Genomic DNA, 25,391 nt, shown 5'->3' with positions numbered 1-25,391 from the left:
ATCAAACTTTTTACATTTTGTCGTTATATATATATAAACTTGTTAACAAATATCTGACCACTCGGATTCTTAGAATCACATACATAATTCAGAAACTTTTATTTTTAAGCGCGTTTTGTAGTGATGTAAATATATAGTAATGTATATGGGTGTGTTGAACTAAGGACTTTTTTTTTTTTTTACAGTAGGTGACTGTGAGTTTTTGGGGATAAATTCGACAGTCAACACACACTCGGCTTGTTTTTAAAATAATATATTCAACATGGTTAAACGTATGTACAAAATTCTCTACACTATGGAGATCACAGTTGTATCTTAAACACTATGGAGTTCTTTCCGCTTTGTCGAAATTCCACTTAGACCAATTCAATTGCTTTAGAATTCAGTTAATGAGCTACCTTTCGAATAGCTACCTCCGGAATAATAACGGCAGAAAGAAGAACAGAATATATTTAACCAATACTTACTGTAACAAAATGTCCGAGAATTTATTAATATTTATATGAATTATTAATTAAATAATAAATTAATATTTAATCAAAAATATTTTTTCCTACTTGTTGATAGATTAGGTAGGTGAAAAATAATTTTCCGTCCGCGTTACGCAGGTTCTGTCATGTAGAAGGCCTTTTATACGAGAAATCTTAATACTGCAAAATTTTGACATTTACGGCTTGTACAGGTTTTTCTGTAAACTATACTGAACAGCTTTTTTATATATGACAAAGAATAAGTTTTTCCATATTATATTTCAGTAATGACACTATATCAAAAAGTATTCATGAAAACAATAAAAAATATTGTTGCTATGAAATTTCTGGTTTCGGAATGAGGAAAAAGGTTGTGTTGGTGAGAAAGATGTATAACAGCACTCTTGTTATGTAAATTCTACTGAATTCGGCTTCTCTGCAGAAGTCGATGGTCCAAAGACTTGTTTAGTTTTCTGAAACGTACAAGTTAGTAAGTTATTTATTTTTGGCTTTCCAGTTTTCAATACCCCTTACAGAATTGCTATTACAAAAATTCTATTATATCGTGTAGTGTGCCATTTATAAATTTTCATGTCAAGAAACACAGTAAGAACTGTTAGTCTTTTTACCATACATGATTACGTGCTTAAAACTCAGTTCTTTATCGAACAAAATGCCCCTAGTGGCACAGAGGCATTTCTGCAGTCTTACAACGCTAGCAAACGGGTTTCGATACATATAGTAGACAGAGTATAGATTTGCCATTGTCTAGACTTGTAATTAACTTCAAACAAAATACGATATTTATATAACTCCTATAATTAAGAGCAAGACAGTGGTGCCCCATTTGGCACAACTGTATGTCTACGGACTAGTATCGCTAGAAACCAGGTTTCAATACTCGTAGTGGGAAGAACAGATATAGTCCATTGTGTAGCTTTGTGCTTAATTCCAAAAGAACAATACAGTGACTAGGACAAAAACATTCTATTTACATGAATCAAGCGTCTAATACAAGTATATTCCATTACCAGCAAAGTCTGAAAATAAGACCATATAAATGGTATCTTAGTATAAATAAGTTTCCATTTCATTATTTTCAAAATATCTACAAATTTACATAAAAAATAAGAACAAGAGCTCTCAAGTGAGTAACATTGCTTTATAATGCTTGAACGATAAAATCGGGAAAATTTAGTGCAGATGTTATATTATACTATTAATTGTTAAAAGTTGCTATGTATAAATTAACTTTATAATTCATTAGAAGTATTAATAAATTCATTCCAAAAGATAAAGAGAGCGTGGTGTGTAACGTGTGTGTTTTTGTTTGATGGTTGTGGGATGTAGGTCATATTAAGTGTTTTGTACTCGTGGTTTTAAGTTGTAACTTATATATGATTTATTCTTGTTTGAAACATTGGCTTTTATGACATGCAAACGATCATCACATTAAAATAATACTAGCAATGTCATCTACGGTAAGACATCATGTAAAAGGAAAAAAAGCTTTATCGGTTAATTTGTATGGTTAACGTTAGTACTACTAATGTAACTTTACCAGTCTAATCGTAATGATGGTGTTTTGTTAACATAAGTTAGTGTTACTCGCATAATGTTAATTAATCATGCAGAAGGCAAATATAGTTTTAAAGTAAATATCATAAATTATAAGTCACATTGGAGATAAAGCACTAAAAATAAAATATAAGAAAATCACCTTAAGGCTTAGGTGCAGAAGAAAGTTTGTATTTCCATTATATGTTCTAAAGGTGACGTTTCTCGTCATTTTCTACTACTAGCACTAGTTCTGATAATACTATTACGTATCGGCTACTGTAGTGGTATTTATAACTGTGACTGCTCAAATTACTGCTCTAACACTAGTATTGGGTAGTATACATTTGATTGAGTAATAGTTATTGATGTTTAAAATATTAATTTTGTTTCAGAAGAAATATTCATAAGTTTTTGTTTTGTTTTGTAATATAGGTATTCAATTCAGTTTAAAATTTCCTGTGGCTCATTTGGTAAAGAAGAGAAAATATTTTTTATCTTTCCCTATGACATGACTTCACAAGTGTTGAATATATTCATTGAAATACCAACTGTTTTTATGTTTCGGACTTCAGACTCAGTTGTAACACAATAATTCATGTCAAACTAATGCATGAGATAATGGGTGTGCTTTTAATGCCATTGATGTCTGATAATAAGAGAAAGTATTACATATTAGAAGTGATAATTATAAAGGTTTCTAAAGGTGAAATGTATTGTTAATATAAGGGTTACTGTTTTAAGTTCACAGTGATAAGTGATTAAAACAGTTATTTAACAGTTTCCATATTGTAGCTGCTTACCCATATAACAGACCCTAATCCTTCCTCCAGTGTTTACAATGGATCATTACGAATCATGTTCTGTAATGCCTTAAATAAACAAGATTAACATGGTGCTTTACTAGATCTTTATCCTTGGCCTTATAAATGGATGAGGCTGGGATAATACAACCATGGGATAGCCATAGAAGACATTCCTCTAGAATACTTCCTATCCTGGAACTGATTCATAGTTACCACTTGCACCTTGTCAGAATAGGAACTACCTTTGTAAAGGCGGGAGTATCTCTCCAGCTCAGATAGTGCCTAAGTGTTTTACCTGGAAGACCTTTGACAAACTTATCCACAAGAATGTCATTGGGATATGGAGAAGCCATTGGAGGATGAGCTTTACTATGCATATGGTAGAAATCACTCGTGTAAGTGGCCAGACTCTGGATGGCTCTTTTTTTTATGAACTTTGAACTCATCCAGATGGATTGCTAATGATTATCAGTTACTGATCTATAGAGTCGGTGGAACTTGTCTAATGATGACCAGTTACTGACCCATGGAGTTGGTGATTAGTGGAACTTGTTTAATGATGACAATTTACTGACCAATAGAACTAGGTATTTGGTGAAATTTGTTTCATTAGTGGCCTGTTACCTATTGGTAGAGCTGGGCAGTTAATGAAATTTGTCTCATGATTGATCAGATGGTGACCAATAGAACTAGACAGGGCAGTTAGTGACTAAATGAGGAAGAGCTATTGATCAATTCTGTATTTTTGAAGTTCATTTTGAATTCATTGTATTTTAGGATTCAAAGAATCGGCCATATGAAGTATGGAGTTGCGATAGACAGACAAGGAAGGCTGTTGTAGCTTCATCACTCATGGAACTTAGAGAGAGGGGTAAGATCAGTATAGGTAAATAAAATTACTTTAGAATTCAAAGAAACATCTTACAAATGGAATCTATTCTTTCACACATATGGTTCAGATAGCCTTCATGTAGGTTTGATTGAATTCCAAACAAAACACCTCACACACTTACTCTGAAACAAAAAAACAACATTAAACCGATCCATTTTTTTTCCAAGAAATCATCAGTGCCCCTCTTAAGCCCTTGTAATGTGCTTGTTTTCACTACTGCTAACTGCAGCCTATTTTATGAGCTTGTCACTCTTTTAGAAAAATAAAACGAATTGAAGCCTAGTGTTTTTTATTGTCTTGCTGTTTCTCAGATTTAACACAAAGAAATCAAATGTCTGTATTAATATTATTTTAAACTTCAATATCTTTTACTTTTCTTAAGAGAAAATAAGTTTGTTATAGTAATTTTGTTTAAATATAAAAACATTTCTTGTTCACACTAATGATCCAGTTAGCTGGGATCTTAACCTAGTCATGAGAGCTGTAAAGGTTTGTTTTAAATCTCTCATAATTGTTGTGCTTTAATTTTTTATGTTATTCTCTGTTTGTAATAAGAAAATATGACCAACTCACTGAGGTGTTTGGTTCATGAAGGATAGCACTCATGGAATATAAAGTTCCAAATCATAAAACAGTTTCTTTCCAGCTATATTTAAGTCTGTCAGAAACATTCTTAACATAATAACGTTGTGAGGTGTCAAGATAATTTTTCATAGTGTACTGAACGCTTTGTAAACACAGTGAGTCTTACAGTTTGGAGCCATTAATGATTTATTTTCTACCAAGGTGCTTATATGATTGACTGAAATGTTGTTAGTGTTACTGTCAGCAACTTTCTTTTTTTAAAAAAAATGATTAAGTCAGGAAACATTTGTACTTTATGTTCGTGGGAAGCTAAACAGGGTACCTTATGTTCGTGGAAAGCTAAACAGGGTACTTTATGTTCATGGAAAGCTTAACAGGTGTATTTTACATTCGTAGCAAGCTTCAAGTGATTATGTTCCTCATACTGTAGAGTCACTATTATCAACTTCTTTTATTGGAGTTTGTTTTAGTGAAGTTTCTCATACCATATTTCTAAATCAAAAACATTTTTTTGAAGGTGGAGAAAAACTGGGATATTCTCTTAAGCCACCTTTGAGAGTGGTGTTAGAAAGTGATGGAACAGAGGTGGAAGACGAAAATTACTTTCAGACAGTAGAGAAAGACACAGTTTTCTTACTGCTTGCTCCAAGTGAAAATTGGCTTCCCACTAGTGTTGAAACACTAAGAGCTGGTAGGAGATACATCAATGAGAATTAGAACATAAAACCTAGTATATGGTAGTGTTGAAACACTAAGAGCTGGTAGTATATACCTTAATGAGAATTAGAATATAAAATGTAGGATATACTAGTGTCAAAATACCAAGAGTTGGTAGTACATACCTCAATGAGAATTAGAATATAAAACTTAGGATATAGTAGTGTCAAAATACCAAGAGTTGGTAATATATACCTCAATGAGAATTAGAATATAAAACTTAGGATATAGTAGTGTCAAAATACCAAGAGTTGGTAATATATACCTCAATGAGAATTAGAATATAAAACTTAGGATATAGTAGTGTCAAAATACCAAGAGTTGGTAATATATACCTTAATGAGAATTAGAATATAAAACTTTAGGATACAGTAGTGTCGAAATACCAAGAGTTGGTAGTATATATCTTGATGAGAATTAGAATATAAAACTTAGGATACAGTAGTGTCAAAATACCAAGAGTTGGTAATATATACCTTAATGAGAATCAGAATATAAAACTTAGGATATAGTAGTGTCGAAATACCAAGAGTTGGTAGTATATACCTTAATGAGAATTAGAGTATAAAACTTAGGATACAGTAGTGTCGAAATACCAAGAGTTGGTAGTACATACCTCAATGAGAATTAGAATATAAAACCTAGGATATACTAGTGTTGAAACACTAAGTGCTGGTAGGATATAATTTAATTATAATATAAAACCTAGGATATACTAGTGTCAAAATACCAAGAGTTGGTAATATATACCTTAATGAGAATCAGAATATAAAACTTAGGATACAGTAGTGTCGAAATACCAAGAGTTGGTAGTATATACCTTAATGAGAATTAGAATATAAAACTTAGGATACAGTAGTGTCGAAATACCAAGAGTTGGTAGTACATACCTCAATGAGAATTAGAATATAATGATGTTACTTGTTAAGCTATGTCATCTGCTGCTATGATGTCCTGCAAATGTTGCTTGTTAAGCTATGACTTCACAGATGTTGTTTTTAAACTATGATGTCCTGCAGATGCTACTTGTAAACCCACAAATGTTACTTGTTAAGCTATGACAACCTGGTGGATGTTACTTGTTAAGCTATGACGTTTTGCAGAATTTATTTCTTAAGCTATGATGTCCATAGATGTTATTTGTAAACCCACAAATGTTACTTGTTAAGCTATAACATCCTGCAGATATTACTTGTTAAGCTATGATGTCCTGCAGAAGTTGTTAAGCTATGACATCCCACAGATGTTATTTTTAAACCCACAAATGTTACTTGTTAAGCTATGATATCCCATGGATGTTACTCGTTAAGCTATGACATCCCACAGATGTTACTTGTTAATCTATGATGTTCCACAGATGTTACTTGTTAAGCTATGATGTCTCACAGTTGTTATTTGTATACCTGCAAATGTCACTTGTTAAGCTATGACACCCCACAGATGTTATTTGTAAACCCGCAAAGTTACTTGTTAAGCTATGACATTCCATAGATGTTACTTGTTAAGCTATGATGTCCCACATATGTTATTCGTATACCCGCAAATGTCACTTGTTAAACTATGATGTCCCACAGATGTTATTTGTAAACCTGCAAATGTTGCTTGTTAAGCTATGATTTCGCAGATGTTGTTTTTTAAACTATGATGTCCTGCAGATGCTACTTGTAAACCCACAAATGTTACTTGTTAAGCTATGACAACCTGGTGGATGTTACTTGTTAAGCTATGACGTTCTGCAGAATTTATTTCTTAAGCTATGATGTCCCGCAGATGTTATTTGTAAACCCGCAAATGTTACTTTTTGAGCTATGACACCCCAAAGATGTTATTTGTAAACCCACAAATGTTACTTGTTAAGCTATAACATCCTGCAGATATTACTTGTTAAGCTATGATGTCCTGCAGAAGTTGTTAAGCTATGACATCCCACAGATGTTATTTTTAAACCCACAAATGTTACTTGTTAAGCTATGATATCCCATGGATGTTACTCGTTAAGCTATGACATCCCACAGATGTTACTTGTTAATCTATGATGTTCCACAGATGTTACTTGTTAAGCTATGTCTCACAGTTGTTATTTGTATACCTGCAAATGTCATTTGTTAAGCTATGACACCCCACAGATGTTATTTGTAAACCCGCAAAGTTACTTGTTAAGCTATGACATTCCACAGATGTTACTTGTTAAGCTATGATGTCCCACATATGTTATTCAGTATACCATAAATGTCACTTGTTAAGCTATGATGTCCCACAGATGTTATTTGTAAACCTGCAAATGTTGCTTGTTAAGCTATGACTTCACAGATGTTGTTTTTTAAACTATGATGTCCTGCAGATGCTACTTGTAAACCCACAAATGTTACTTGTTAAGCTATGACAACCTGGTGGATGTTACTTGTTAAGCTATGACGTTCTGCAGAATTTATTTCTTAAGCTATGATGTCCCGCAGATGTTATTTGTAAACCCGCAAATGTTACTTTTTGAGCTATGACACCCCACAGATGTTATTTGTAAACCCACAAATGTTACTTGTTAAGCTATAACATCCTGCAGATATTACTTGTTAAGCTATGATGTCCTGCAGAAGTTGTTAAGCTATGACATCCCACAGATGTTATTTTTAAACCCACAAATGTTACTTGTTAAGCTATGATATCCCATGGATGTTACTCGTTAAGCTATGACATCCCACAGATGTTACTTGTTAATCTATGATGTTCCACAGATGTTACTTGTTAAGCTATGATGTCTCACAGTTGTTATTTGTATACCTGCAAATGTCATTTGTTAAGCTATGATGTCCCACATATGTTATTGGTGATACCATAAATGTCACTTGTTAAGCTATGATGTCCCACAGATGTTATTTGTAAACCTGCAAATGTTACTTGTTAACCTATGATGTCCCGTGGATGTTACTTGTTAACTATGATGTCCCGTGGATGTTACTTGTTAACTATGATGTCCCGTGGATGTTACTTGTTAACTATGACGCCCCATGGATGTTACTTGTTAACTATGACGCCCCGCTGATGTTACTTGTTAAGCTACGACGTCCTGCTGATGTTACTTGTTGCTACGACGTCCTGCTGATGTTACTTGTTAAGCTACGACGTCCCGCTGATGTTACATGTTAAGCTGTGACGTCCCACAGATGTTATTTGTAAACCTGCAAATGTTACTTGTTAAGCTATGATGTCCTGCAGTTGTTACTTGTTAAGCTATGATGTCCTGCAGTTGTTACTTGTTAAACTATGATGTCCCGCAGATGTTACTTGTTAAGCTATGATGTCCCACATGTTATTTATAAACCCGCAAATGTTACTTGTTAAGCTATGACACCCCACAGATGTTATTTGTATACCTGCAAATATTACTTGTTAAGCTATGACATCCCACAGATGTTACTTGTTAAGCTGTGACATCCCACAGATGTTACTTGTTAAGCTATAACATTCTGCAGATGTTACTTGTTAAGCTATGATGTCCCACATATGTTATTTGTAAACCTGCAAATGTTACTTGTTAAGCTATGACACCCCACAGATGTTATTTGTATACCTGCAAATATTACTTGTTAAGCTATGACATCCCACAGATGTTACTTGTTAAGCTGTGACATCCCACAGATGTTACTTGTTAAGCTATGACATCCCGCAGGTGTTACTTGTTAAGCTATAACATTCTGCAGATGTTACTTATTAAGCTATGATGTCCCACATATGTTATTTGTAAACCTGCAAATGTTACTTGTTAAGCTATGACACCCCACAGATGTTATTTGTATACCTGCAAATATTACTTGTTAAGCTATGATGTCCTGCAGAAGTTGTTAAGCTATGACATCCCACAGATGTTATTTTTAAACCCACAAATGTTACTTGTTAAGCTATGATATCCAATGGATGTTACTCGTTAAGCTATGACATCCCACAGATGTTACTTGTTAATCTATGATGTCCCACAGATGTTACTTGTTAAGTTATGATGTCTCACAGATGTTATTTGTATTCCTTCAAATGTCACTTGTTAAGCTATGACACCCCACAGATGTTATTTGTAAACCCGCAAAGTTACTTGTTAAGCTATGACATTCCACAGATGTTACTTGTTAAGCTATGATGTCCCACAGATGTTATTTCTAAACCTGCAAATATTACTTGTTAACTTATGATGTCCCGTGGATGTTACTTGTTAACTATGACGTCCGGCTGATGTTACTTGTTAACTATGACGTCCCGCTGATGTTGCTTGTTAAGCTACGATGTCCCGCTGATGTTACATGTTAAGCTGTGACGTCCCACAGAATTTATTGTTAAGCTATGACGTCCCACAGATGTCATTTGCAAATCCGCAAATGTTACTTGTTAAGCTATGACACCCCACAGATGTTATTTGTATACCTGCAAATATTATTTGTTAAGCTATGACATCCCACAGATATTACTTGTTAAGCTGTGACATCCCACAGATGTTACTTGTTAAGCTCTGACATCCCGCAAATGTCACTTGTTAAGCTATGATGTCCCGCAGATGTTACTTGTTAAGCTATGATGTCCTGCTGATTTTACTTGTTACGCTATGACATCCTGCTGATGTTACTTGTTAACTATGACGTCCCGCTGATGTTACTTGTTAAGCTACGACGTCCCGCTGATGTTACTTGTTAAGCTACGACGTCCCGCTGATGTTACTTGTTAAGCTACTACGTCCCGCTGATGTTACTTGTTAAGCTACAACGTCCCGCTGATGTTACTTGTTAATCTATGATGTCCCACAGATGTTATTTGTAAACCTGCAAATGTTACTTGTTAACCTATGATGTCTTGTGGATGTTAATTGTTTAGCTATGAGGTCCTGCTGATTTTACTTGTTAAGCTATGATGTCCTGCTGATTTTACTTGTTACGCTATGACATCCCGCTGATGTTACTTGTTAACTATGACGTCCCGCTGATGTTACTTGTTATGCTACGACGTCCCGCTGATGTTACTTGTTAAGCTACGACGTCCCGCTGATGTTACTTGTTAAGCTACGACGTCCCGCTGATGTTACTTGTTAAGCTACGACGTCCCGCTGATGTTACTTGTTAAGCTACGACGTCCCGCTGATGTTACATGTTAAGCTACGACGTCCCGCTGATGTTACACGTTAAGCTGTGACGTCCCACAGATGTTATTTGTAAACCTGCAAATGTTACTTGTTAAGCTATGATGTTCTGCAGTTGTTACTTGTTAACCTATGATGTCCCGTGGATGTTACTTGTTAATTATGATGTCCCGCTGATGTTACTTGTTAACTATGACGTCCCGCTGATGTTACTTGTTAAGGTATGACGTCCCGCTGATATTACTTGTTAAGCTACGATGTCCCGCTGATATTACTTGTTAAGCTACGATGTCCCGCTGATGTTACATGTTAAGCTGTGACGTCCCACAGAATTTATTTGTTAAACTATGATGTCCCACAGATGTTATTTGTAAACCTGCAAATGTTACTTGTTAAGCTATGATGTCCTGCAGTTGTTACTTGTTAAACTATGATGTCCCGCAGATGTTACTTGTTAAGCTATGATGTCCCACAGATGTTATTTTTAAACTCGCAAATGTTACTTGTTAAGCTAGGACATCCCACAGATGTTACTTGTTAAGCTGTGACATCCCACAGATGTTACTTGTTAAGCTGTGACATCCCGCAGGTGTTACTTGTTAAGCTATGACATCTCGCAGGTGTTACTTGTTAAGCTATGACATCCCGCAGGTGTTACTTGTTAAGCTATGACATCCCGCAGGTGTTACTTGTTAAGCTATGACATCCCGCAGGTGTTACTTGTTAAGCTATAACATTCTGCAGATGTTACTTGTTAAGCTATGATGTCCTGCAGAAGTTGTTAAGCTATGACATCCCACAGATGTTATTTTTAAACCCACAAATGTTACTTGTTAAGCTATGATATCCCATGGATGTTACTTGTTAAGCTATGACGTCCCGCTGATGTTACTTGTTAAGCTTGACTTCCCGCTGATGTTACTTGTTAAGCTATGACGTCCGCTGATGTTACTTGTTAAGCTCTGACGTCCCGCTGATGTTACTTGTTAAGCTATGACGTCCCGCTGATGTTACTTGTTAAGCTATGACGTCCCGCTGATGTTACTTGTTAAGCTACGACGTCCCGCTGATGTTACTTGTTAAGCTACGACGTCCCGCTGATGTTACTTGTTAAGCTACGACGTCCCGCTGATGTTACTTGTTAAGCTTCTGACGTCCCGCTGATGTTACTTGTTAAGCTACTGACGTCCGCTGATGTTACTTGTTAAGCTATGACATCCTGCAGATGTTACTTGTTTACCCTTCTTACATAGTAATGTTCCATACCCATCTATTGTAAACATTATAATTTCACAGTTATTCAGATATAGTTTACCATCCTGACGTAGTAATGTTCCATACCCATCTATTATAAACATTATAACTTAACAGCTATTCAGTTATGGTAATATTTGTAATAAATTACAATATTTTATTAATAATGTTGATACACTGACACAAAAGTTAATAGCTAATTGATTTAATAAAGAAATGTTAGAGAAAATTATTCAATTATTCTGTAATAAATATAAAAATGTGTGAAATAAATACAAAGAAAATAAATTCGGAGAAATTGTACTAACAATTACTAATAATTATTTTTATTTAAAAATAAGGTTATATAAGAACTTGGCACTACTTTATGTGGATGTATACCTTGAGTCGCATATAAAAGGACAACAGTCACATTAAACTTAGTATACTGATATGGTTCAATGTTGTGTTAATTAGTGCCTCTACCATAGTGGGGAGGGATGAAGAGGTAAGTTTTATCTTATTTACCCCCAAATGGTAGTACTTTATCTTTTCCTTATTTTAACTTGGGAGAGCAGTTACCTTCCCACAACTGTCTACAGGCAGTGGAGGGTGATGTAAATGTGGGATGTTGTGGGCTTGAGCACCCACATCTTGCTTTCCTAATTTCTAATCTTCTTATGTGAGACTAGCGAAATGGAGGTGAAGACAGACAGATGGTGTATCCCTACTGCAATATGGGTTCTACTTTCATAGTCACCTCCAAAACCTAGGGACGCATTTTATAATCCTACACTGTAGCTTGTACCCTAGTATGTTTTTAAAACAAAAAATGCAGCATATTTTGTTTAATTTTAATGAGTTTTGTTTTTGTTTAAAAATTTATAGTTATAATAAGGATGTATATATCCACAATACAGTATGAAGCCCCAACTTTTACTATCTATTCTTACATGTGTGTGTATTATATATATACACACACATCTACAATACAGCATAGAACCTCAATCAATTACTAATTAGTAAGCGTGAGGGTTTGGAATGCTAATCTTTATGGTTCAATCCATTCTAGTGGACTTAACATAGCCCATAGTACAGCTCTGTGCATAGCAACAAATAATGTGTAGGTTTGAATAGTGCATGAATGTTATCTGTGTTGTAATAGTTAAACACTTACATAAGGCAGTTCTGCTCAATAATATGTATTAAGTGAAGTTCTGCTTTGTTTTGTAACAAACATTACTGTACAAATTAAAATAAAAATAATAATTTATTGAAGGACTGTCTCTCTGTTATCGTGTCTAGCTATCAGGGCCATCCCTAAGATAGTGTGTGAAGCCATAAATATTCTTGAATTGGTGGACCAACAACCAGCTTGGAAGATTATGGACAGTAAAGACCAGGTCAGTGTAGTGCTTCACTGGGATCAGTTGGACTTGCAGAGTGCAGCAGATCCCAAATACTGCAGAAGTGTGGAAGTTGTGTCACAAGAGGGTCAAGCCTCTGCCAGTTTTGACGACCTTCCTTTGGCAGGTAAGACTCATGCCACATTTACTCTAGGAAGTTTGGGATTGAAGTCTGCTGTGTGTATGCTACCAGAAAAGCAGGAAGGAGAAAATGGTAATATATCAGATTGTGATAATTCATTGTGTGATTTCCATTGTTCTGCCTTTCACAAAAGGAGTGCTCATATTATATTAAATAAATCTGTTGCTACCTCACCCATTCAGGAAGAGTCAGAGGGAACTGAAGCTAGTTCTAGTGAAGTAATCACGCATAAGAAAGGACATTTTCTAGATGAACCTCAAGAGGTGAAGAACCGTGCACACGATGAATATGAATCGCACACTGAGAATGTGGCTGATGAAGAGTTATCTGAACATTACCTTCTTTTAACGGATCAGCTTTCCCTGACACAGAATAAGCATCTTGACATCAAAGATATTGGTGTGATTCTAAACCATTTAAACTCAAAGATAGTGGAGGTTCAGAAACTCGAGCGAGAAAAAGAGAGTGCTGAAATACACAATTGGACCATCAAGGCCACCATTCGAGGAGAAGTGGTCAGAGAGATTGGTGTCATCTATAATGGACAGTATTATGGTATAATGGAGCATCCAGAGCATTTTTAATGAATGGTGAAATAACTTTTGTTACATCTTCATGGTGCTTTAGTTTTCTTTAATTTTAAACACTGTCATGTCATGTATTCACCCCTACTTCAAATTGTTTTCTATAGTGTGTGTATATATGTATAGGTAAAACTGGTTGATTGGGTTGTGACTTTAATTTATCACACTGTTAAATGAAAAGAGATATAAAGATGTGTAGATGAAACTGTTTAGATTGGTTAGTGACTGTTTCTTTTGTCACAATAAATAAGAGGTAACATTTAAGTTTTTTGTATTGGAGCTGAGTATTAAGTTTAGTTTTCCTTCTTCCACTTTTGTGTCATACAGTTTTAGTTGTTTCTCTATTAATGTCAGGTTTATTACCTGTAGATATATGTTAGATCTACTAACATTTTTGTAAATGTACAATGAATATTTAAAGTGGCATTGACAGTCGTCTTTTATCTTTATACTATGACCATTATTATACTAATTACTATTTAATCTGCTGTCTGATCAGTTTTAATTATCTTCTACGTTTTCTTGTTTTCCTCTCTCTCAATGTACAATAAGGTATTTCATGGATTCCAAATTTTGTAGAACTTCAGTGAATTTGAGTCTGTAAGAATGTTCCTTTGGATACATAAATCACCAGAAGAGGTTAAATATTCACTTTGAAGCCTCTATAGTTTCCATAGCAACACATTCATAGCTACAAACTTGTGTTGTTGTTTGTGTGCAGAATAAGTGTGCTCTAACTTTTGTGCTTATCTTTTGTTTTATACCAATATTTTGTCTATGTACAGGAGGTGAAACATAAAAAAATTGAAATGATTGATGTATTTTAGTGCAGTGTTTCTCAATCAGCGCTTGTCTGTTACATCCACCTTGCAATTTTTACAAAAATAAACAACATAAATTGAAAGGATATTTTTGTGTGTAAGTTGTAATTGTTTTTTGTGGTGTTTGTATCTTACAAAGTGACCTGCGACAATTTAGAGAGGAAGTAAGTTTCTCCTAGGTATTGAAAGTTTGAGAAACACTATTTTTAGTGTAGTAACTGTTGCATGTATGCTACTTATTTATTATTATTATTATATTATAAAACTTACAGAGGTTATATTCTATGAATACAAGTGTTTTGGAAAATGATCTTATAACTTGATATTTTATGTCAGTATTGTTGTCAGATAAAAGTTATGTGAACTTTACCAATCCTTATTTCTTTGTATCTGCTGCCTTCTTACATGCTATTTTTGTGGCATTTGTAATCATTCCAGAAGTCAATCCAGAGATATGTTCTTTTTCATCATTTTAAATTTTATTATTTTGCTAATAATTTGTTACAGGTTTTTCCAAAATGACAACCCAATCTATGAAAGGTTAGAAACAAAACTATGCTGACTTGTAACTTTCAGTGTTGTTGTTGCTTTTTTTTTGTTGTTCCTTTAAAGAATAGTTGAATTATGCACATGTGGATGGAAACAACCATTTGAATTGCAGGTTGTGTAAAGAAATTATTGTGCACAAGGTTAAAATTGAAGAATGAACATTGTTATTTCAAATTATGCCAGGTTTGATTTATTTTTTTTAACACAATATAAATGATACAGTTAATTTTATTGAGGGGTGAGTGTTTTTAAAGTATTTTAAATGTAATGATTGAAATATGCATGTCAACTTCTCTGCACCACAACATTATATTGTGTTCTTAAAGTAATACTTAAATTGATTTAGTTGTCTTTTTGGCATGTTATGTCTATTTTAAAAAATAATTTGAACTCTGCTCTTGTTCAGTATAGCTTGTAGTTTTCATACCCCTCATATTCTAATAACAGCTTCTGGCATGTGATTAAAACTATACATGGGAATTGCATGTGCTCACACATTTACAATAATTTTGAAGTGATTATAATTCTACATAAAAATTACATGTGCATGTGCTCACACATTTATAATAATTTGAAGTGATTATAATTCTGCATCAATGATAAAAAAATGAATATTATTGACAATTGACATGTACGAATACATTGTGGGAAAAGTTATCACTATTTAAGATTTGTTGGAAAGATGTTTAGATATATACTAGTAAGTGTTTAATGTTTATATCATCCTAATCAGTAATGTTAGATTAGTGATTTGGTGTCAGGATTACACCATTCTAATCAGTAATGTTGGATTAGTGATTTGGTGTCAGGATTACATCATCCTAATCAGTAATGTTGGATTAGTGATTTGGTGTCAGGATTACATCATCCTAATCAGTAATGTTGGATTAGTGATTTGGTGTCAGGATTACATCATCCTAATCAGTAATGTTGGATTAGTGATTTGGTGTCAGGATTACATCATCCTAATCAGTAATGTTAGATTAGTGATTTGGTGTCAGGATTACATCATCCTAATCAGTAATGTTAGATTAGTGATTTGGTGTCAGGATTACATCATCCTAATCAGTAATGTTAGATTAGTGATTTGGTGTCAGGATTACATCATCCTAATCAGTAATGTTAGATTAGTGATTTGGTGTCAGGATTACATCATCCTAATCAGTAATGTTGGATTAGTGATTTGGTGTCAGGATTACATCATCCTAATCAGTAATGTTAGATTAGTGATTTGGTGTCAGGATTACATCATCCTAATCAGTAATGTTGGATCAGTGATTTGGTGTCAGGATTACACCATTCTAATCAGTAATGTTGGATTAGTGATTTGGTGTCAGGATTACACCATTCTAATCAGTAATGTTGGATTAGTGATTTGGTGTCAGGATTACACCATTCTAATCAGTAATGTTGGATTAGTGATTTGGTGTCAGGATTACACCATTCTAATCAGTAATGTTGGATTAGTGATTTGGTGTCAGGATTACACCATTCTAATCAGTAATGTTAGATTAGTTATTTGGTGTCAGGATTACACCATTCTAATTGATAATGCTGGATTAGTGATTTGGTGTCAGGATTACACCATTCTAATCAGTAATGTTGGATTAGTGATCTGGTGTCAGGATTACATCATACTAATTGATAATGGTGGATTAGTGATTTGGTGTCACAATTACATCATAATAATTGATAATGGTGGAGTGGTGTTCTGATGTCAGGATTACACTATCTTAATTGATGTAGTAGTGAACTGGTGTTAGGATTACACCATTCTAATTGATAATGTTGGGGCGAGTAGTGACCTGCTGTCATCATTATAGTCGAGATTATGAGTTCTGTGAGTTACTTCTTCAGTTCTAGCAGCTAAGAAAGTCATGAGGATTATCAGTCATTTATCATAGATTTACTAGAATAGTAGTGTATTCTTAATACTGACCAGATACGTGTGGAAGAGATCTGACAGTTTGTGGAATAGAATGAACCTCTTTTGGAATATCAGTAGCAGGTAAACATTGTTTGAACTGAAACCAAACTGGAGTATAAACATCACTAATGGTGCTTGAAACTTTATGTAAATGTTTATGTTGGAAGATATAATTGAATAATACAGTTTGTCAATGATGTCTGGTTACATTAACCTTCTGTAGCAGGTCAGCAGTGTTATCTGCTTTATAGCTAGCATGGCCAAGGAAATGATTCTCTGGTTCAGATAAAACATAAATGTGTTCTCCTTTCTTTAATGTAACTCACATAATTTTCTTTCTTTTCTATACCACAAATATATATGTTTCTACCAGTGTGATGTAAATCATTCTTTGTGCTGAATTCTTTGCTTCATCTTTTCCTCTTTGTTGTTCTGTACTTTGTCATGGTCTGTGACATTTATCTTGCTATTAAGAGATAGAATTTCAAGGTTTTTAATAGAGGCAGAAAGAAGAAAAGCAGTTACTGTACAAGACATTCTGTATCATGAGACAGATTGTGAATGGTTTTGTGATTGTTGTGGTTGGATTCAGTGCTGTTACATTTTGTCATAACATCAAAGAGTAAATGATCTAATCATATTTCTGTTGCTTGTAGTACAATTCTTTGTTTTCTCTTTTCTTTGAATTTGGTACAAATTAGTCTTCTCTGTCTAGTCTGCCAATCTCTAGATTTATTGTAGTGATAAAAATATCTCCAATGGATTCACTTAGTTTTACACTCTTGCTCTAATATATTTAGACAAGAACAAATATCTGATAGTCAAGGCATGTTGTTGTGCTGATACGCGAGTCGATCTCAAGGTTCTAATCTTCATCAGGATTCTTTTATCATAACATCTTGTGACTTCATGTGAATTTGGACAAGAACAAATATTAAATAGGCAAGCATTGCTGATGTATGATTCCTTATCAGGATTCCTTTATCATAATATTTTGTGACTTTCTTTTGGAAAATAACAGATATCAAATAGGAAGTCATGCTGATCTATAAGTCCTTATCAGAATCTCAGTTATTGTAGTTAGGAACCTGAAATCTCTAATTTGGTTTGTAGGTATGTCAAATCAGTTATTGTAGTTGGGAACTTGAAATCTCTAATTTGGTTTGCAGGTATGTTAAATCAGTTATTAGCTAATTATATTGACTATTGACAGTGGTTATTTAGATTATTGTAGGATGTCTGGATGTTTTGGTGGATATCCAAGTAAAAATTTGTATCAATTTGTATGGGTATTATTTTCATTAACACATGCCATAAATGCATGAAATAGTACAAACCTAAAACATAAGGTCAAAAGTTAATATTTATTTAAAGAAAATAAAACAATTCTAGACAATTAGAATACTTATCTATGTGAATAGGGCTAAAAATTACATTATTGATAAATAGAAACATATCAGAATTAAAGTATTTCAAATAAGAAGCTGATGGCCTCCCTAGATGAATGTATCTGTTTAACTAAAGTTCATTTCACTAAAAAAACAAGTAAAGAGACACTACTTTTAAAGAGTTAGTTAGGCCTAAAATATTTCACTACATATTCTGCTTTCACAGAAATCTCCAACAAAAATGTATACAAGTTAAGAGTCTTATTTGTATTCTCAAGACAGCTGGTACGGGTATTAAAACTTTAATTAAAATAAAGTACAGAAAAGCATTCACAAGAGTCTTGTTTGTTCAGTCATAACTTAGAATGGCAGTTAACATTGTCACATTCTCCTTCATACAAATAATTTGTTTCTCTGAAGATACTGATTTGGATGTGTAAATTGAAGAAGATATTGGTCAAACTTTTGAAGTTTTTTAAAGAGTTTTGTACTTCAGTACCAGTACCATAAACTGGAATGAGACTGGACACAGCCTGTATATAAGATAAAAGTCCATGGACATTGGTCAAATATATCCAGCACAAAAACTATAAAAACAATGTGTATTTAATCTCACAAGAATAATTTGTCCAGAACTGAATTTCTAAGAATTCTGTAATACTTGTAATGTTAGCTTATACAACATATTTATGTGGGTTTGTATGCAAAGAAAAAAAAATAGGTCTTACTGCTTAGTTCTTACAGTAGCAAATTTACTTTCAGTATGTGTATCTCAAGTACTTAACAAAGAATGGCTAAGAAAAATGGGTCTAGTGGCCATAGTTGCTCTTTAGCCATGAGTGAATTCTACATTCACATGCACACACACACACACACACAGATGTCTGTGTAGGGCTTGTGAAATTCAAGATACCAGGTTATCTTGGCTCTAAAAATAGGTGTCTGAAAGATTTTAGTGAGGTTTCACTTGAAAAGATTGGTGTGAAATTAAAAGTAGTGATATTGGAGGTATCATTAAGCATTGAAAAAAATGATTGGTTACAGGATTTGAAATTCCAATAAATATCAAACACTCTAAAGAAAGTCCAAATTGTTATATATCTGTGAATAATTTTATATTTGTGATGTTTTATTACTAGTAGATAGACATATCAGCAAAGAGACCTTTGTTTTCAAGTCATGGTTAGCAATAAATTTTTAAGAGCTTTATATCATGCAAAAAGTTATTAAAATGTTTTCTCTACCTTTGTTCTTAACAACAATCAGTTGTAAAAAGTGATCTGTAGTAATGTCAGTGAGTGTAGGACAAGAGTAACCCCTTTACCTTTGTTCTTAACAACAAAAAATTCTGGACAGTGATCTGTTGTAATGTCAGTGAGTGTAGGACAAGAGTAACCCGTATACCTTTGTTCTTAACAACAAAAAATTCTGGACAGTGATCTGTTGTAATGTCAGTGAGTGTAGGACAAGAGTAACCCGTATACCTTTGTTCTTAACAACAAACAATTGTGGACAGTGATCTATAGTAATGTCTGTGAGTGTAGGACAACAGTAACCTGTATACCTTTGTTCTTAACAACAAACAATTGTGACAGTGATCTGTAGTAATGTCAGTAAGTGTAGGACAAGAGTAAGCTTAGTAACAGCAAGTTTTAAATAAGAAATTTAAGTTTTATTTTCATGTTTAAGAAAACTATAATTTGTATTTCTTAAAGTATTAAGAGTAATGTGCAGTATATTCTGTTTAATTATTTGTTTTGACCTAAAATTTCTGTTTTCTTGTATTTCTTGTGGTAAATATTACTGTATTTGGCCTGTATATTTTTGGGATTCTGCTGAGAAGTCTAATAATTTTTTAAAAGTAATTGTAATTCCATAGTAAGTTATGTGAACAACAATTTTTCTTTTAGTTTTGATTTTCCATTGTTTTAATATGCACATGTATGTATAGTTTGTTAACTTGCTGTTTGGAAGTACATATGCTATTTGTTCTTTTATTTATTGGCCCGGCATGGCCAAGCGCATTAAGGCATGTGAATCGTAATCTGAGGGTCACGGGTTCGCATCCCCATCGCGCCAAACATGCTCGCCCTTTCAGCCATGGGGGCGTTATAATGTGACGGTCAATCCCACTATTTCTTGGTGAAAAAGTAGCTCAACAGTTGGCGGTGGGTGGTGATGACTAGCTGCCTTCCCTTTAGTCTTACACTACTAAATTAGGGACGGCTAGCAGAGATAGCCCTCGAGTAGCTTTGTGCGAAATTCAAAAAACAAACAAACAAGCAAACTTTTATTTATTAGTGGTTGCTGTTTAACACATAGGGGTATTGTTTGTTAACACTAACTGTGCTACTTATATCTGTTTTAATTCATTATATGCAAGATACAGGTTATATTTGTTGTTGATATACAGCTTTTCCTGTGTATCAGTGTTATAAATTATATTGTTTGAATCCTTACACACCAGTTTAGTTAGGTAAAAATGTTAAACATTGTAATTTAAAAAATGCACAGGTTATGGATTAAATGCTGAACAAAATGTTTAATGTTTTGTATAAAATATCAGTTAGATGTGTGGAATGTTGAAGGTATTAAGTATGCCAGACATAAACAAACTTTGATGTTTTGTAATTTTTAAAAAAACAGAACTTTTAGCTCAGTTGGAACTTGTTGAAAAATAATTATTGATAACTTGAAAATCAGTTGTTCATATGTTTATCACTATTTTCTTATCAGCACTGCACTTAAATATACCTGAAATTATTTATTATTAATGTCAATAAGGTAAAAAATACAACACTACAACCAGAGCACTTTCAAAAGGTGCACATTTCTTCAGGGAAACCCCAGTTTGCTCCTGAAAAGGAAAAGTGCACCTTTTGAAAGTGCTCTGGTTGTAGAGTGTTGTATTTTTGTGAGTTCTTAATTGTACATGTTTTACTAATATTGTGAATGTTTTTTTTAGGTGGGTATTCAGTATATAGTTTTATTTGTTGTAATTTTGCCCAACAGAAGTTGCTGATACAAGAGGGAAGTGTGGTCATGTGAGGAACCTCTACATAGAGTACTAATCTAAATTTGATTATATAAAGTAATATTATGGCATGTTGTTTCACTAAATTAATGATGTGCTTCATCATAATGAATTCTTATATTTGTAATTACATATGAAACTTAAAAGTTTTTAATTGTTCAATGATAAAATCATACATCGTCTAAAAAGAGAAGTAACTTGAATCACATAATACGAGCAAATACCTGACATTGGCATGAACCTTAATTAGGTTTATATTATGCTCCTTAGTAATGCTTAGGTAACAGATGAGATGTTTATTTTTTAGATAGATTAATAGCTTTGTATTAGATTATTCCTATACATGTTATTAACAAACCAATCTTAAATAAGAAATTACAAAGATTTGATGTGATGAATTAAAATCATATACACTTATGTTATAAAGATAGCAAGAGATTATTGCATTTGATCTTATGTTAATAGTAACAAGAAGATAGAAATATAGTTGTCTGTTTTAAATGTAGAGAACAGTTTACAAGAAGCTAACATTCTCAAGCAAAAACTTTGTGTTTAACATGATATGGTTAAGATCATAATTATGCTTCTAATTATTAGCCAGTCTACAGATAAACATTTGCAGTAACCTTGAGTCACCAAACTACACTACATGGACACCCGACTATCACACCCACATGTACTTGTTGAACGTCTTATTCCAAAACCATGGGTATTAATATGGAGTTGGTCCCCCTGTTGCTGCTATAAAAGCCCCCATTCTTCTGGGAAGGCTTTTCACCAGATTTTGGAACATGGCTCCTATTCAGACACAAGAACATTAATGTGATCAGGCACTAATGTCAGGGGAGAAGGCCTGGCTCGCAGTTGGCATTCTAGTTCATCCGAGAGGTGTTCAGTGAGGTTGAGTTCAGGGCTCTGTGCAGGCCATTCAAGTTCTTCCATACCAATCTTGTCAAAACATGTCTTTATGGACCTTGCTTTGTGCACGGCACCATTGTCATGCTCAAACAAAAAGGGCCTTCCCCAAACTATTGCCATAAAGTTGGAAGCACAAAATTTTCTAGAATGTCATTATATGCTGTAGCATTAGGATTTCTCTTCACTGGAACTATAGAGCCTAGTCCAAACCATGGAAACAGCCCCAGACCATTATTCCTCCTTCATAAAACTTACAGTTGGCACTATGCATTTAGGCAGGTAGCATTCTCCTGGCATCTGCCAAACCCAGATTTGCCCCTCAAACATGATTCATCACTCCATAGAATGTGTTTTTACTGCTTCAGAGTCCAATGGCAGTGTGCTTTATACCACTCCAGCCGATGCTTGGCATTGTGTATGGTGATCTTAGGCTTGTGTGCAGTTGTTTTGCCATGGAAACCTATTTCATAAAGCTCCCAATGAACAGTTCTTGTGCTGACATTGCTTCCAGAGGCAGTTTGGAACTCAGTAGTGAGTGTTGTAACTGTGGACAGATGATTTTTGTGTGTTTCAGCACTCAGCAGTCCCATTCTGTGAGTTTGTGTGGCCTCCTGCTTCATGGCTAAGCTGCTGTTGCTCCAAGTCATTTCCACTTCACAATAACAGCACTTACAGTTGACCAGGGCAGTTCTAGCAGGACAAAAATTTGATGAACTGATTTACTGGAAAGGTGGCATCCTATGATAGTGCCATGTTGGAAGTCACTGAGCTCTTCAGTACGACCCATTCTACTGGCCGTGTTTGTCTTTGAAGATTGTATGTCAGTATGCTTGATTTTATGCACCTGTTAGCAATGGGTGTGATTGAAATAGCCAAACCCACTAATTAGAAGGGGTGTCCACATACTTTTGTCTGTGTAGTGTGTACTGTTTCTACAGAGAAACATTTGTAGTAACCTTGAGTTACTACACTAATTTATACTGTATTCACATGCAGACATTTGTAGTAACCTTGGGTCACTAATCTATGCTGTTTCTACACATAAAAAAACTAGAGTAACCTTGAGTCACCAATGTATATTGTTTACACACACAAACATTTGTAGTAACTTTGGGTCACCAATGTGTATTGTTTCTACACAAACACTTGCCGTAGCCTTGGCTCACTAATCTATATTGTATTTACACACAGACATTTGTAGTAACCTGTGACAACTTGTTTTATTTATTAGTATACATCTGATGTTTTAAAACATCCACATTTGGTGATGATAATGGATGAACTCAAATACTTGGATAAGTTGGTAACTACCAGTGTAAATACAAGTTAAATAAGTTAACAGCACATGTTGAAATATAAGGAATGTCTCTTTGAAAATTTATATTGAATAAAACTAGTTATGTACAGACTCAGTAATGTGTAAACTTTATATTTTTTATGTGTTTTTATTTGGCTTCATAAGGTTATTTACATGCACCTAAAATACAGAGAAGTTTATTATATTCAGATCTTGTACATGTTGTGAAATACACTAGACTCAGAAAGGTATGAATTACTGCCATATTCTTATTATAAAACAACAAAGTAACAATTGGTCTCAAGATGCTTCCATTTCAGAAGCCACATTTGTGGACCTGCTATATTTAAAATGAAAAAAACGTGTATGGCCTTTAATAGCTAAGAAGTATAACTGGAGATAATAAAAATTTATGTCAGGGTTGACAATGTACGTTAAATGTCAGTGTTCAGTTGTTTATGAATTGTAATGTATCCAGTGTGTGTAGTAGAGGGTGGTGCAGACTTGGAACTGGCGAGGGCACATGTTATGTGGTTAATGTGTAACCCTTGCTTTCTCTTGTTAGGTTACAGAATAACAATGTCAGAATGGGATCACTTCCATAAGACCTTAGAAGGTTAATGACATTAAAATAAATTATTTTAACAAACCAAAAAGAGGTGGTGAAACAGAAGTACAAATTAGAAATACCATAAGGGTGGAAGTTTGAACCACCATGTGAACTGTACTATAAACACTGTTGTTTTGTATTACCTGCATTGTATATTAAAACATAGTTGTTATAGTAGCATGTCTTGTAAGTAAATCTCTCACTTGTAAAAGTAATCCATGATAGTTCTTTTGGAGTTTCTGTAGAGACTGCTTGTAGTGAAAAGTTATTTCAATTCATGAAAGAGAATGTAACTTGGGTCAGTAAGAGATTTTTAATTAACCCTCAATTTTAAATTATGTCTTTTAAGAAAAAATAGTTTATGATTCTGTAAAAACATCTGTTTAGATTGTTGTTAATTATTATATGAAAAAAGTATCAAAGAAATAAACAGCTTTCAAAAGGTTTAACTTTTTGCTTCAGTTGTTTTTTATATGTTATGAGACATGATTTAATGTAGTTATTTTTATAGGTTATGAGACATGATTTAATGTAGTTAGTTTTATAGGTTATGAGACATGATTTAATGTACTATCAAAGGTTAATTGTTTCAAAACAACTGTCTGGTGAAGTTTCTGTGTCATTAGTTATAAATTGAGTGAACCCAACAACAACTGTCTGGTGAGGTTTCCGTGACTTTAGTTATGAGTTGAGAGAATCCAACAACAACTGTCTGGTGAGGTTTCTGTGACTTTAGTTATGAGTTGAGAGAATCCAACAACAACTGTCTGGTGAGGTTTCTGTGACTTTAGTTATGAGTTGAGAGAACCCAACAACAACTGTCTGGTGAAGTTTCTGTGACTTTAGTTATGAGTTGAGAGAACCCAACAACAACTGTCTGGTGAAGTTTCTGTGACTTTAGTTATGAGTTGAGAGAACCCAACAACAACTGTCTGGTGAAGTTTCTGTGACTTTAGTTATGAATTGAGAGAATCCAACAACAACTGTCTGGTGAAGTTTCTGTGACTTTAGTTATGAGTTGAGAGAACCCAACAACAACTGTCTGGTGAAGTTTCTGTGACTTTAGTTATGAGTTGAGAGAACCCAACAACAACTGTCTGGTGAAGTTTCTGTGACTTTAGTTATGAGTTGAGAGAACCCAACAACAACTGTCTGGTGAAGTTTCTGTGACTTTAGTTATGAATTGAGAGAATCCAACAACAACTGTCTGGTGAAGTTTCTGTGACTTTAGTTATGAGTTGAGAGAACCCAACAACAACTGTCTGGTGAAGTTTCTGTGTCATTAGTTATAAATTGAGTGAACCCAACAACAACTGTCTGGTGAAGTTTCTGTGACTTT

The 25,391-nt window shown here is 34.0% G+C and overlaps 1 protein-coding gene across 4 annotated transcripts; it reads left to right on the top strand.

Annotated features, from left to right (window-relative positions):
* Positions 1-1,761: 1,761 nt before the first annotated feature.
* On the top strand, positions 1,762-24,501 carry LOC143234791 (uncharacterized). 4 transcript variants are annotated; one of them, XM_076472424.1, is made up of 5 exons: positions 1,896-1,951; positions 3,611-3,719; positions 4,828-5,001; positions 12,682-13,514; positions 21,206-24,501. In XM_076472424.1, exons 1-4 carry the CDS (start codon positions 1,940-1,942, stop codon positions 13,506-13,508), a joined length of 1,122 nt encoding a protein of 373 aa, XP_076328539.1. In that variant the 5' UTR covers positions 1,896-1,939; the 3' UTR covers positions 13,509-13,514; positions 21,206-24,501. The 4 variants fall into 4 exon arrangements, with proteins under 4 accessions (XP_076328541.1, XP_076328540.1, XP_076328539.1 ...); XM_076472426.1 differs by lacking the exons at positions 1,896-1,951; positions 21,206-24,501 and adding an exon at positions 1,762-1,816 and having other exon boundaries at positions 3,611-3,704; positions 12,682-14,415; XM_076472425.1 differs by lacking the exon at positions 21,206-24,501 and having other exon boundaries at positions 1,775-1,951; positions 3,611-3,704; positions 12,682-14,415.
* Positions 24,502-25,391: the final 890 nt, after the last annotated feature.

This window comes from Tachypleus tridentatus, chromosome 12 (assembly GCF_004210375.1).
Source record: "Tachypleus tridentatus isolate NWPU-2018 chromosome 12, ASM421037v1, whole genome shotgun sequence".
NCBI lineage: Eukaryota > Metazoa > Arthropoda > Merostomata > Xiphosura > Limulidae > Tachypleus > Tachypleus tridentatus.
Note: the sequence above shows the minus strand (reverse complement) of the source record. Positions and strands in the feature narration are given on the sequence as shown.